The 15,668-nt window shown below is 44.7% G+C and overlaps 1 protein-coding gene across 1 annotated transcript in view; it reads left to right on the top strand.

The window, feature by feature from the left end:
• The window catches only part of GEN1 (GEN1 Holliday junction 5' flap endonuclease), a 44,299-nt gene extending 28,631 nt beyond the window's left edge, over window positions 1–15,668 (top strand). Inside the window, 9 exon segments of the mRNA XM_044292333.1 lie at window positions 398–471; window positions 2,338–2,429; window positions 4,780–4,930; window positions 5,106–5,142; window positions 5,227–5,307; window positions 6,709–6,839; window positions 8,009–8,070; window positions 11,147–11,290; window positions 13,908–15,668. Coding sequence (XP_044148268.1) covers window positions 398–471; window positions 2,338–2,429; window positions 4,780–4,930; window positions 5,106–5,142; window positions 5,227–5,307; window positions 6,709–6,839; window positions 8,009–8,070; window positions 11,147–11,290; window positions 13,908–15,229 — 2,094 coding nt within the window. The 3' untranslated portion in view covers window positions 15,230–15,668.

Here is a 15,668-nt window from a genome sequence, read left to right as displayed (position 1 = left end):
AATAACAATTGTGGAACATCTATTCTTGTCGCTCCTTGTTGTTCCTTTATTATTCCTGCTAGAAATAATGTATGACTTGCCAGTAGTTTGCGATGAAGGTCCTGCTGGGTGTTACCAGTTGGTGAGAATCCCTGCACAGTCTGACACACTTCAGTTAGTGCTGCTAGTGTCAGACTGTGTGCAGGGACACACCCCAACTGGAAACACCCAGCTGGACCATCATTGCAAACTGCTGGCAAATTATTCATTCCTAATTATAGCAGGAGGAATGGCAAAACGGAGTCATAAGAATAGATGCAAGGGGGGGGGGGGGGGGGTGCAAGTGGTTACTGAAACAGACATGCTGGACACCCCTTTAAGGGAAAGTGTGCTTACCGTCTTGTGTTATGTTCTGAAGGGTTTGCCCGGTGTTGGAAGAGAACTGGCCATGAAGTTGATAAAGTCCCTGAATGGAGAGAGTGTTCTGCAGAGGTAAGTCAGCCAGAACATTGTTGTTTGCACAAAATATCACATTAAGGCCTCATGCACATGACCGTGCTGCGGATGACCACGTGCTTGCTGTCCGCAGAAGCGGATCCATTCACTTGATGGGGTCCGCGATCCGTATCTGACGGTCCACACCACAAAAAAGTAGCACTACTTTTTTGTAGTCCGGAGACACTGATAGAAATCCCACAAATGAGTGAGTCCACATCCGTGATACGATGCGCACACGGCCGGTGGCGGTATATTGCGGACAGCTCTTTTCCTCTACCAATCAGTGCAGAGGGGGTGGAGGGAGCCGGGAGCTCATGAACATGAGGACCACCCAGTGCGTGCTGTGCATTGAGCGGACCTCAGAGCTCGCCTCCCGATTACAGATTTTAGCAAAACGACTTGGTTTATTCAAATGAGCGACCAGCGTTTCGCTCCTGAGATCTGTCACCAGTTTGTGCTGTGCTCAGATCAGGCAACGTAAAAAGATTAAAGATTCCCTTTAAACTGCTTTAGTCCTCGTTCACACAGTCAGTATTTAAAATAAAAAACCAAGAACGAAATAAAAAAAACAGCAGCACACCTGTCCACGCGTGGCGTCTTTTATTACAGCTCAGCTTCATTGATGTTAGCGAGGCTGAGCTGCAATACCAGGCAGGACCTGTGGACAGGAGTGGCGCCATTTTTGGCAGAAAACGTTGTTGTTGTTTTTTTTGTTTTTTTTTAATCCTGGGCGACCGCTTTAAATAGTTCCTGATTATTTATACCTTATGGGCTTTGTCTATAACTTTGCTCAGTAAAATGGTTTAGGAGGCACTGACCCGCTGAGCCCCAGTTGCACTTTTGGGTCCATTCATATGTGTTTGGCGGATCCACAAAACACGGACAACGGCAATGTGCGTTCCGCATTTTGCAGATCGCACATCGCCGGCACTCTCATAGAAAATGCCTTTTTTTCTTGTCCGCAATTGCGGACAAGAATAGGATATGTTCAAATTTTTTTGCGGATGCGGAAAGCACATTCCGGCCCCATTGAAAATGAATGGGTCCGCACCTGTTCCGCAAAATTGCGGAACAGATGCAGACTCATTTTGCGGACATGTGAATGGACCCTTATAGCTATTAGGGCTCATGCACACAAACGTATTTTCTTTCCGTGCCTGTTCCATGTTTTTTTTTTTTTTCTCCATGTGCATTACGTATGTCCGTTCCGCAAAAATATATAATGTGTCTTATGGACAAGGATAGGGGCCAACTGTTCCGTTTCGCAAAATACGGAATGCACACGAACGTCATCTGTATTTTTTGCGGATCCGTTTTTGGAAGACTGCAAAATGCATACGGTCTTGGGCATGAGCCCTTAGTTGTCGACGAAATAAAGGGTATTTACAACATTAAAGGGGTTTTTAGATATTGATGACCTATCCTCAAATCGGAGTAGATCCGACTCTCAACACCCCCACCGAGCAGCTGAGACCGGGGCACTCCATGAGAGCGTAGGCTTCCTCCTAGGGCGGAGAGGTCACATTCATCGATCACATGACCTAGCTGCAGATCAGTCCCATTCAAGTGAATGGGCCTGAGCTGCAATTCCAAGCATAGCCACTATCAAATGTATGGCACTGTGAGGAGGCCGCAGCACTCTCTCTAGAGATGTGATGAGCGCCACAGCTTCTTAAAACAGCTGATCCGCGGGGGTGCTGGGAGGCGGACCCCCTTCCAATCTCATATTGATGATCTATCCTAAGGAAACATCATCAATATGTAAATCCTGGAAGAACCTTTTTAATTTAAGGCTTTTAAAAATAAAAATCCGTAACCCAATTGTTATACCGCGATGTACGTCTCTGTTCTCGCTTCTAGGTTTCACCAGTGGAGGAGGCAGTTTGATGATCCCGCGCTGAACTCTAAGCCCGCCAAAAAGAAAGTTCACTGTACTGTGTGCAGCCATCCAGGTATTGGGGGTCACAGCTCTGTACGCCGCCAGGTTTAAGACCCGCATTCTTGTTTTGCCTTAAAAATACGGGGGTCATTTAGTATCGGATATGCGCCAGTTTTCTGGCGTATATCTGTCGCAGATGGCCGTGCAAAGATTATTTGCGCCACAATCTGTGACTTTTTCCCGCTCATGCCAGGTGTAAAAAAAAAAGTGTGGGCCTAAAAATTCATCATTTTCTACGGCTGTTTTAGGCGTCGAAAATTGTCTAAATCTAAGCCAGCAAGGAAACTTGTGTTTACATTTAGACCGGCAGTGGATGCGCCAAAGGTTTGCAGAGGCCGGCACCTCTACATAACTTTGGCGGATCTAAAATGCCAGTCTTAATAAATGACCCACATAATCCTTCCCACGGACCACCCTCTATGAGCTAATGTGGAGAGTCGCCAAATATCGGCCCCTCCCGCTCCGGTGGACCTGGCTGTCCATATATTAGATGAACATCGGGCTGACCCACAGATTTCGGCATGACTAACCATCTAATGGGTATGGAAGGAATAGCGTTTGGCCATCTCTAAGGTGTATTTCCTCTTTGTGGACAGCTAGTCATAGGAAGGGACACCTTGTAATGCTACATGTCCCCTGCAGAGGTCACTGCAGGAAAAGTCTATGGCTGAATGCATCGTACTCCAGCTACAATCAGCTGATCGATATGCTGTTCCATTGCTTACAAGTTTCTTAATGAATCTGCATCCAGGTGTTATGAGTTGGGGGGGGGGGTGTCCCCCTGCAGTCTGACACCATGACACCATTCAATCGGTGCTGACAGTGTCACACTATGCAGGGACACCCCCCCCCCCCCTTCCCCAACTAGTGACCAGTTTTACATTAATTCATAAACTAACATAAGAAAAGATGTTATTATTTGGGGAATAATTTAGTAATACAGACATGTCGGTAGAGGTGACGGCTCCCCTTTAAAGGGGTATTCCCATCTCAGACAATGGGGGCATATCGCTAGGATATGCTCCAATTGTCTGATAGGTGTGGGTCCCACGGCTGGGACCCGCACCTACTACGAGAACAGAGCGGGGAGCGCTGTGGCTGGAAGCACGGCCCATGCTCCCATTCATTTCTATAGGACAGATGGCAATTTTTGGCAGCCCCATAGAAATGAATGGAGGACGCATGCGCAGTGCGCCCTCCGTTCATTTCCCGGCTCCGTTCTCATTGTAGGTGCAGGTCCCAGCGGTGGGACCGCACCTATCAGACAATGGGGGCATATCCTAGCAATATGCCCCCATTGTCTGAGATGGGGAAAACCCCTTTAAGCACTGGTGGAGAGGGGGTCTAACCCTAAATACTGGTGTTCTTTACAGAACGGAGCTCACTTCTTGGTAATTGTTGTTTTTATACTAAAACTATGAAATTCAGGATTTGCTCTTGAAGGGGACCTGTCACATCTTCTGGCAAGTCTTAGTAGATTACTTGTATTCCCCATCAGATGACAATTTTAGAGCATTTTTTTCTCAGAAAATTTCTTAGAATCCCTCTGTTATTACTCCTGGAAATGTATACATAAATTGACTACTGGGTGTCACCAATCCCCTTGTGAAAGGGACGTATGCATGCAGTGTCTCATACTGTCCAATGAGGGAGGACAATGTCAGATTGTATAGGGACACCACCCTTTTGACAAGAAGAGTAACATTTCTCTTAGGCTGCATTCACACAATCGTATACGTTTTGCACCTCCCACCCTTTGTAAGAAATGCCTAATCTTGTCCACAAAATGGACAAGAATTTCTTATTTTTTTTTTTTGACCGTGGAACACGGTGTGCTATCCGCATATTTTGCAGCCACGTTGAGATGAATGGATCGGATTCGGAACAAAATGTGAATGCGGCCTTAACTTTATTGCTGCCGTTTACCATTCTGGGCTGTGGTCACATGACCATGTCCATGCAGCTCTTTCTTATTTTCTGTGATGTTATGTCCATGGGCGGGGCAGTGATAGGGGAGTGTCTATGTAACTAGCTGGGGGAGGAGTTATAAACTAACTGGGTGTTAGGGGAGTGTCTATGTAACTAGCTGGTGGGAGGAGCTATAAACTAGCTTGGTGGTGTTAGGGGCGGTGCTGGAGCTGTGGCAGAGGAAGGAGAAGTGCATCATGGGTTTGGTTGGATACAGGAACAGGAAGTGCTACATACAGGATGGAACCCAACCAGAGGGATTCATTTACATGGTGAAAACGGGTCAGGAGAGGCCAAACCAAAAAAAGCATAGAATAGATGTAGATGAGGTAAGAACTACATCTTTAGTTTTTTACAACTAAACGCATTAAAAAAATTTCCTAATCTCCATTTAGGTTCAGCTAAAGAGCATGAGCGGAAAGGCTGCACGTTATGCGGAAGCGAGCAATACTGCGAGCCTCACGACTACGATTACTGCTGCCCGTGTGACTGGCACAAGGCCGAGCAAGAAAAGAAAAACTGCTCTCTGGAATACACCTTTAAGATGTACGTAAGTTATCACTGGAGATGAGAAAACGGAGTGGCCGATCCGCCTGTACTTGGTGACGTGTTACACATCGGCTTCAACTCCTCAGACCCGTGAATCGCGGCAGACTGATCCTCTGAAATGTTACGATCACCATTGGACTGTGATCCTCATAATCTCTTTATTTTCCTACAGGAAAGCCAAGAAGCGCGAGGGATTCCCGTACCCGGAGGTAAGGATGCTTCAATTTTCCTGTACAATTTTGAAATTGAGATGATGTGGCCTGTGTGACGTGTTCCCTTCTTGGTCCTTCCAGGTTATTGAGGAATTTCTCATCAATAAGGATAAATTGGTCAAAGTAATTAAATGGATGAGGCCCAGTCTGTTATGCTTCCAGGTAGGTTCTTTTCTGGTCAAGGACATCTGTCAGCAGATTTGTACCAATGACACTGGCTGACCTGTTGCATGTGCGCTTGGCAGCTGAAGACATCTGTGTTGGTCCCATATTCCTATGTGTCCGCACTGCTGAGAAAAATGATGTTTTAATATATGCAAATGAGCCTCTAGGAGCAACAGGGGCGTTACCATTACACCTAGAGGCTCTGCTCTCTCTGTAACTGCCACTCCCTCTGCACTTTGATTGACAGGGCCAGGTATGATGATGTTTACACTGCCTGACCCCATCAATTAAAATGCAGAGCCTCTAGGTGTAATGGCAACGGCAGCGCATGCTCTCTGATCTGTGCAGCGGTCAGGAGGGAGAAGATGAGCTGTGATATCACCTATTGTGAATAGTGTTCTGTGTTATCTGTGTAGAGGTGTTTATAAAGTGGTCTTAAATGTAAGACCGCTCGGAAGTGGTGGAGCATCCGTCAAAGATTTGTAGAGGCCGGCTCCTCTTCATATCTCCGACGGATCCAGCGCAGGGGCTTAAGACCAGCGTCCAAAATGCCAGTCTTAATAAATGACTCCCATTCTCTTTACTCTATGGAGATAAATGAGCTCTGTATTTGGATATCTTTGTAACTCCTATACGGAATGAATGGAGTGGCAGCAAGCAGTTGTCAGTAAACCACTGGCTGGGTCAATACAATGGGAGCTTAAAAGGGTTTTCCATCATTTTATAACTGATGACCTACCTTGGAGCACCTCGCCGATCAGCTGTTTGAGAAGGCACCGGTGCTCCTGTGAACGCCGCTGCCTTCTCCGTGCTGCTCCGTACTTTGTATATAGCGCATGTGCTTGGAGTCGCCCTCAGCCTCATTCACTTCTATGGGGCTCTAGCTGTGCCTAGGCCATGTGAGCGATGAACCCGTCATCGCTGGCGTTACTGCTGATCAGTGGGGGTCCCCGGTATATTGTAGATTTGCTGTGGACTTCACCCTGTGCACCACAAAGGGTAAAACTGGTGATAGACATGCTGTGGATTTGTGCCCCAGTCAATTTTACACTAAAGATTGTTTCCGCAGCGTGTGGGGTAGAATTGCTATAAAACCCTGCATGTTTCTCCAATTCCGAAAATCCACAGCCTGTCTGCCATGTGAGACCCCTAAAAGGAGTATTCCAGTTTCACAAAATAAAGAACAATCATTGTATAATAGGAAGCTCTGCAGTTTTCTCATCATTGACCTTTGGTTTTCAAGACCTCTGCTTGCTGTCAGGATCCTAAGAACACACCTTTAAGATATAATGCGTACAACCAGTTGGTAATCACCGATACAATGACTGACTCTAAACCCATGAAATGAAGAGAGGATGGACTGTGCCATAACTAGAAATGTCCGCTGTCGTTTCCTAGAATTTTGCTCTGGAGTGGATGGAGTGGCCCAAACACTATTCATGTGAGAAGGTCCTGAGCCTGCTGACCTACTACGACATGCATGAGCGGAAGGCTGGCCGAGTACATGGTGCCCAGCTACAGGCTGTCCGGTAACAGATTGTGCCAATTCTCTGCCAACTGCTGCAATTATGCCATTTACCAGTTATATTGTTCCCTGCAGTAATGTTGTGAGAAATATTAATATTATGTACTTGGGGGGTAAGTTAGTTGCGCCGCTATCTGCCACTTCGCCCCGCTCACCCCAGGTCTAAAATTGGGAATGGAAGGGGACGGGTCGGCAGGTCCGTCTCATTTATCATTTTCTACGCCTGTCTTAGGCATAGAAAATGGTCTAAATGTAAGACGGCTCGGAAGCTGGCACTGGATGTGGTGAAGTTATAGAGGACTGAGCCTCTTCATAACTTTGGCAGATCCACCGCCAGCACAGGGCCTTATTAAGACCAGCGTCTAAAACGCCAGTCTTAATAAATGTGGCCCTTAGAGCGGCTTATTACAGCTGTAATGAGATTTCTGTTGGTTGCTATCGGAATCTGTCAACAGCTTGTCGACAGACCCTTCCCTAACAGCTCTGAACTGCATGCTGCTTTAAAGGGGTATTCCGCTCTGATAACATCATAGCATATTGCTAAGATATCTACCCTCTGGGACCCCCAGCGATCCTAATAAAAATGGGGCACCGTTACCGCTAGCTGTGCAGAAAAATTAAGGGGACATAGCCCAAAACCACTGCTTCCCCTTACCATTCTACTAGCGTTTTGCCAATTTTATTATCAGATGATAATACCCCTTTAAAGGGGAGAATGCTTTGCTTTACAATAAGTAAATAATTACTCACCCGTCTAATCCAGTGCAGCCGCTCCGTTGGTCCCTACCCACATGACTACTGCATTCAATCACTGGCCTTGTTGGGGATGCCTCTGAGACCGCAGAGGCCAGTAATTGGCTGCAGTAGCGATGAAGGTAATTGGCTCATGATCAACTGCAGGGAAGTGAATGGAGACCAGCAAGGAGCAGTAAATTGTGCAGACATTGATCCAGCAGGAGATGCAAGGAAGATTTCATGTCCGGCGCTTGCAGAGTGAAGAATGTAGTGTTGGTTGACGTGCGAGGGTGTAAAGCAATGTGTATGCCATTTTTATTGTCCGCCTCATCTGTTCGCTTTGAATTTGTCTGATCAGCCATTTGAGGAAAATTCCCCCTTGAGAACTTTAGGGCCCATATTTTTTTTTCTAATCATATATTTAATTAACCTTTTCAGAATTGTTAAGACCCGCGTCAGAAATGGGATTCCCTGCTTTGAAATCGAATGGGTAAAGCCAGGTAGGTAAAGAAAAAAAAATAATTACATACCTGCGCCTGACTGCAGCCCGCCCATCGGAATGAGGTTATGTTCAACCCCTGGGCTTCGTTCACACCTTCATTAGGAGCCGTATCAAATAGCATCAAGAATGGCAGACAAAATAGCGCAGCATCTTGCCAGACACCATGACGAAAAAAGTCACGCTGCATTCATATGCCTTAAATTGTCAGCATATCTGCAGGAAACTGGAAAAAAATCCCTTTTTTTTTTTTTTAAGCGGGGTGCTTTTTTTAAAGTGTTTTTCTGGGAGGGATGTTTTAAAAAGGGCCAGAAGGGATTAAAATTCAAAAGAAGCATTACTCACCTATCTGCTGCTATTCTGCCTGACTGAACCCCCCTAAGCCTAAGATTCGCTGATAAAGCGTTCCCAGACATTTCCTGTTTGTCAAGCCATGAACAGGAAGTGGAGCGCAATAGGAACCAGAGCTTCAGCAGTGGATCGATGAAGGTGAGCAATGCTTCTTTTTTTATTTTAAACTCCTTCTGGCTCTTTTTAAAACACATTTTTAAAGCACATTAATGTGTACCTGAGTTTTCAAAAAAGTTTTCTGGGCTTCTTTGTACAGTAATAACTGTGAAGGAACAGTTATGTTTGGGCTTTCCTAATAATTTTTTTCAGCCATATTATTCTGTTTCAGCTGCACAGCTAGATGCATTTCACTCAGAAGCAGCGGGCGTCTCCCTTCTGTGCTATTTGCATACACTACACTGTTTAGGACGTCCTTTCCCCTACTTCCCAGTGTGTTTGTTTTCAGCTCACTGGATAGATAAGGAGGGATAAATCATACTTACAGACACACAGGCGGCTCCTGTGATGTTCAGAAGCTGTGTAGAAGCAGTTCTTTTATCAGGCTCAGGATCTCCGCTACCACACTCCCACTTCCTCTCATTCATATTTCTGTAAAAAATGAATGACTGCTGCTTAGGTGGAAGTGAGCCCCTAGTAGCCATGATTTTACAGCTTTTTTTTTCTGGTGGATGCAGGCAGATTTTTTAAATTAAGCAATTTTAGAAATTTGCTCGTTACCCCTTTCTCTATTAAATAAAATGAAATTGTGTGAAAGTCCAGTGACCCTTTAAGGACAGTAGACAGTCTACTCTGCAGCTAGTGTTTGTTAGTAAATGAAGCCAAGTCCCATGGACTGCTCTGGGTAACTCCTCCACCGCTCCTCTGTGTTCTTTTCATAAATGGGGTCCATCAAGTTTCTCAGAGTTTAATTTAATTTGTATAGAAGTCGTCTGCAGTGTCGCTCCCCTCGCCCGATGCCGCTAAGGAATTGAGAGAGATTTGTCACACACAGCTGACTCTGACGGGAAAGTGCTCAGTGGAGATAAGGGGATTATACGGAAAGGGGTACAAATTAGGATAGCTAGGTCTGCCTACGGGTTTAGTGCCGCTTGATTAACCACTAAGGTGCTGCCACATTATTTTTGACTTTTGTTTAACCCTTTGTTGCCACTTTTTCAATGTAAATGTCACAGAAATGGATTTTTGCTGTACAGGCACATGTTTTAGACCACACAACTAAAATGATGTGACCCCCCCTTCTAAAAAGTGGAGTGATACTCATTGCTTACAGGTGGATACAGTGAAGCGAACAACCATATACTCTCCTTAGGTTCACATTAGCAAAGAAAGGGGCCAGGTCTGTGCTGTCGTAAGCTGGCCATACACCTTCAGATGTACGCTCGTTGGTCCGGCAGCTATTCTTAGGGAACATGGGCGCTGGCTTTGGCTGAGTGTGCATGTGTTTCCAATGGGTAGAGGGGTGAACGCTGCTGTCGGACACCTCTTCACCATGCTCGAGCCCCGGAGAAGACACCTGGTTTTGGTAAATGCCAGGAGAACTTTGTCCACACATTTAGAACTAACTTTAATAATACGCTTAAAAGGGTTATCCCATGATTAACGTACACAAATGAAAATCGGACATCATATAGTACATGAGAATCTCTAATAAAACTAGACTCAGCCCTGTACCTCACATGGATCTACAGATCTCCTCATTCATTGCTCCAGTTGCTCTACTAGATTTATTTCAAGCTGTCTGCTCAGGGACTGTGTCCTTTTTTCCGCAGCTCTCTCCCTATCACAGCTCAGCGAGCGTGTCCTTTCTGCTACAGGTGGGGGGGTGTTCTCTCTGCTGCAGCTCTCCTCCTCTTACAACTCAGTGAGCATGTCCTTTCTGCTGCAGATCTCTCCTTACCACAGCTCATTGGGTGTGTACTTTCTGCTACAGCTCTCTCCCTATCATAGCTTAGGGGGTGTCCTTTCTGCTGCAGCTGTCTCCCTATTACAGCTAAGTGGGTGTTCTTCTCTGCTGCAGTACTCTTCTTAATACAGCTCAGCGAGCATGTCCTTTCTGCTGCAGCTCTCCATATTACAGCTAAGGGAGGTGTCCTTTCTACTACAGCTCTCTCCCTGTAAACGTCACAGCTTCTAACAGTAGATATGGCCGAGGGAAGTTGAAGGATGGAACTCGGCATGAGCGACCACCTTAGTAGGTAAACAGAGACATAAAGAAAAGAGCGAACAGCAGGTGGCGCTATACAGTGGCTATACTACAGTTTTAATGCAGTTACTAAATTATTCAGATCTAGATTTTGCTTTAAAAAATGTAAAATTAGTTTTCGTGCAACATTACCTTTAGGGAAGATTAATGGACGTTGGCTAGGGTATAAATTCTGAGGAATCTCCCCATTCTTCACCCTTAACTCCTGCAAGAAGTTGGACTTTCTCAGTTCGGTCTCTAGGTTCTGGTCCCCAAAATAGTCAGACTGGTGGAAGTGAGGCATAGTCATGAATGTGGGCAGGGGTTGTCACCAGCTTTCGGGGAAGTGCATGGGTCAGGAGTTGGACCAACAAGTACTGAGCCACAAGTCCGAGGAGCGAGACACTAACATTGTCCAGAAACTATGCCAAGGCCACCAGATGTGGGAAACATATGTGATTGATATCAGGTAGAGAGACTTTTCTTTTATAGTTCTACAAGACTCGATTTAATATATTTGCTCACTTCCTCCATTTTGAGACAGCCGGCTACGTTTTCCCTGACGATCACCCTCCTGATGGCCCACTACTGACCATTGAAGAAGAATCTCTCTTCACAGGGGCCTATCCTCCTGTTGTAGAACTCTTCCAAAAAGACAAACTAGAGGCAGAGATGCTGAAGCAGAGATGTAAGTATTCACCCAAGCCTTCTATCTTTGTAGACTATGAGACTTAGGCCTAGTTCACACGAACGTATGACTTTTATAGTTTTTTGCGGTCCGTTTTTCACGGATCCGTTTTTTGTTTCTGTTCTGTTTTTCCGTATGGCATATACAGTAATTACATATAAAAATTGGGCTGGACATAACATTTTCAATAGATGGTTCCGCAAAAAACTGAACAGATATGGAAGACATACGGATGCATTTCCGTATGTGTTCCGTTTTTTTTTCGGACCCATTGACTTGAATGGAGCCACGGAACGTGATTTGCGGGCAATAGGACATGTTCTATCTTTCAACGGAACTGAAATACGGAAACGGAATGCATACGGAGTACATTCCGTTTTTTTTTTTTTTTTGAGGAACCATTGAAATGAATAGGTTCCGTATACGGGACACAAAAAAACGGCCCGTACACTCGCAAAATAAACATTCGTGTTAACTAGGCCTTACACTTGTAAGAGGAGTTCCCCTTTAATATGACCACAGATGATGCCATTGCAGCAGAAGAGAAAAGCGTTATTCTCTTAACAGCAGTGACTTGTACGCTTTATGGTTGGGGATTTCCATTGAAGGCACTGCAGGCTTGATGGTTACAAGAGCATACCTGATGGCACGGTATGCCATCCTTTTCCTAATTCTAATAATTACACTATCAACATGCCTCCTCTAACTGACGTTAGGGCATAGTATTTAAAGAGGCCACGCCATCCCCTTACACCCTGAAAGTAACCATTTGGAATTATGCTACTAAAGGTAATGGAAGCTAGCTATGCGGCAGTTTCCATTTATGTTAATAATAAATTGCAGTATTATACCGCTTAGCACTGTATTTGGTATGGTGCAGAATGTCTTCAGCTTGGATGCATCTTTTTTAGGAAAAACTTCTATATAGAACTGACCCTAAATCATTAAAAAAATCATTTTCAGGGTTAGGCCTCATGCACACGGCGTTGTTTTTCTCGGCCTCCGTTCCGTTTTTTTGGCGGATAGGATGGGGACCCAGTCATATCAATAGGTCAGCCAAAAAATGCTGATAGTTCATCCGTTTGTGTTCCGCGTCCGTTGTCCGTGTTTCCCTTCAGCAAAAAGAATAGTGCATGTCCTACTTTTTTCACATTTGCGGACGAGGATAGGCATTTATTACAAGGGATCTGGGGGAAAAAAACAGATCCTCCAAAAAAAAACTGGTGCCGCAAATGTGCAAACGCAAAAAACATGTGCATGAGGCCTTAAACATGTTTTTTTTTTTTTTTGTTTTGTAATCTACAAAGTATTTATGAATGCGTTTTATATGAGAGGTAGACATCGGTAAGTAGCTATGAAGAAGAGCTGTCGCCCCTCCTGACATGTCTAGTTCAGTCATTACTTGTATTCCCGTACAATAACATTCCTGGCGCATTATTTAATTTTTTTGAGAACTTTGACTTGTGCTGTTCCTCTGTTGTTCTTCCTGTAAACATATAGACAACTTAACGTTACCATTCATCAGTAAAGAAACCTTAAAGACGGGGGACACACCAGAATTAGAGCAAGAGTGCCGGCACACGGTATGAAACATACAATATAAGCCAAAAAAGAGAAAAAGAATACCGAGATAAGAGCCGCACATCTCAAAAGTATCAAATTTATTGAAAACGGACACAACAGAGACAAATTAAAATCATTGCATGCAATAAATCATGGCTGTGTGGCCCAAAAAAGTACCACACGCCACGCTGACTCTACCACAAGACCATAAGCATAATCCCACATAGGTAAGCAATAAGTAAGATTCAGTTAAAGAGCATGAAATCCATCAACATGAATGATGGAAGTATAATACTTATCATGGAAATAGCGTGGTGGGCATTCATCAGTAATTCGCATTCCTACACAGTTTGATGTCCTAACTGATTGGAGAGGGCCAGAGTGCGTAGGGACACACCCTATCGGGAATGGTAACTCCCAGTTTGTTCTTACATTTCCAGGAGGAATAACAGAGGCGGTGGCACCTGTGCTGATGATGCTCCAAATTTAGAGCACAACCAGAAGTGGTGACAGGTCCTCTTTAAACAGACTAGCTCCTTTTCTACGAGTGTGTTTCTGTGTATTTCTCTATCCAGCTGTTGTATTGCGGTCTCAGCAGTCTCCCGAGGAGATGGCGTCGCTCTTGTTTGTCTTATTAAACGCCGGCTGATGAAATATCGCCGCAGTTAGCAGGAAATTGCTGAGCTGTGATGGGCCTTTGGTATAAAATATTGGTCACTCGACAAGTCGAAACTGCACACATTATACGTCTATTACTTGCTATTGCTTTCCAGCTCTGGTTCTATAAAGCTTTGTCCAATAAGACGCCCAGCACAGTGCGGCGGAGGTAATGGGCTGACAATAGCCGGCGCTTTCTCTGATGTCCATCAACTATTATGCTGCAATTTACTGCAGTACGATTATATTTAGGCCATTGTCGTACTCTGTATTTGCTTACACCAGCAAAATGTTCTAATTAACCCAACATAATAGAAAATCTGATTTATTATGCTTCTAGAAAGCTCTTGATGGTGTATCTAAGAAGTTTTTGAAGTTGCATTTTCTTGTTTGGCAGGTAAGAAGAGTAAATCTAAACCCAAGGTGCCTTCAAATGTGGATGACGTTGCTTCACTCCTGTCTGAAATGAGTTTGACCCCAACTGTAGAGACAAATGCATCACCGCTGATCGTAGGAGCAAATGAAGAACCTGAAATCACTACTTGTCTTGAGGGGCACCAGCAGTCAAATGACCTACATGGCACTGAAGAACCTTCACCACCTATGGTCACCTTGGTTTCAAGCGTCCTAGACATTCCCACGACACCTGTTCATATGGAAGATGACCTTGATGTACTTGATGGACAATGTTCTTCTCCAGCACCGGGTCATAAACCAGAGTCCTCAGTGGCATCTCCTAATGTTTCATCCATAGTTGCAGAGCTACATCTGAGTAGCATTGATTGGGAAGCCACCTCATTTAGCATGTCACCACAAGCCGAATCTTGGACAGGTGGTGTTCACATACATGGTCTCCAAGTTACCCAGAACCCGGGAGAACCCGCAAAGGAGGCCTGCAACGCCAACCGTCCAACCCAGGAAATTGTAGGACCCAATAAGAATGCTAAAGATGAACCACCAGTCTTAACCTTATCCGACTCTCCTTGTATTTCACATCTGGAGAAGTTGCCTTTAAGGGAGAGGTTACTTTTAAAGAACGCCACTCGGTATGCCTCCTCAGAACCTCCGGATGCCCTTGAGAAGCGCCTACCTTTAAAACCCATACCCCGAATACTCAATATGAGGGACGTCACAAAGTCTGGTTCCAACCAGATTGTCAGTACTAAGGAAAACATTCAAACATATAAACCGGCCAAGTCAACAAAAGAACAAAGCGCTCAAAACATTGAAAAGCAAGTCAATGTAGCCAAAAAACCCGACCCTAACTGTTGGGCACCTGACCGTCCCACCACAAAAACATTCACTTTTGTGAAGAAGATTCCTCTTGTTCCTGTGAGACTTGCTCCTGTGAACAATTCCAGGAAAATGGCCTCTGAATCATCTGCAAAGGGTACCCAAAAGAAAAGTGTCTGCCTCAGGGCGGCATCTTCTAGTGAGGACGAACAAGAAGCGGGTGGTAGACCTAAACATGTCTTCAATAAAGAACGTACAAAATCGGAGATGCCAGTGTCCAAAATGGCACCTATCAGGCCAGCAACTAGCATACCACTGGATACTTTCAGTATTCCTAGTACAGACAATGTATTTTCAAGTCCTGAAGGTAAAGTCTTATCTGCCGAGTCCCCGGAAGAGCTGAGTGATGATGACTCTATAATATCTGTGGACAGTCCTCTGCCACTGTCCGAAAGACTGAAACTCAGACAACTACACAACAGTTAATGTTTTATGCTTTTCACTTCTCTTCTGCTCCTTGTCTATGTTTGTCCAGTGATTTTTATTTTTTTAAAGAAATATCTAAGTTAAAATCTGCCAAAAAAAAAAAGTTGGCTAAACTCTGCATTTTAACTGTAATTTTATTATTATGTTTCTTCTATTCATATTTGTGACTTTTGTTAAAATGCTTCTAGCAGGACATGGAAACAGTCAGCAGTTTATCCTAATTCTGCTGTCACGTCCTCTAATCTCCCACCTTGCACTTCTCTTTGGTAACACGAAGCCAGTGGTATTCAGGAAAGGTACATCTCTAGGATATGCCACCAATGTCAGATAAGTGCAGGTCCCATCTCTGGGACCCACACATATCTCTAGAACTGGGCCCCAAGGCAAAGGAGAGAGCACTGCGCATGCACTTCATGCTTTCTATTCACTTCTATGGGAG

This window comes from Bufo gargarizans, chromosome 4 (assembly GCF_014858855.1).
Source record: "Bufo gargarizans isolate SCDJY-AF-19 chromosome 4, ASM1485885v1, whole genome shotgun sequence".
Taxonomy (NCBI): domain Eukaryota; kingdom Metazoa; phylum Chordata; class Amphibia; order Anura; family Bufonidae; genus Bufo; species Bufo gargarizans.
This window is presented reverse-complemented; position numbering and strand designations above follow the sequence as displayed.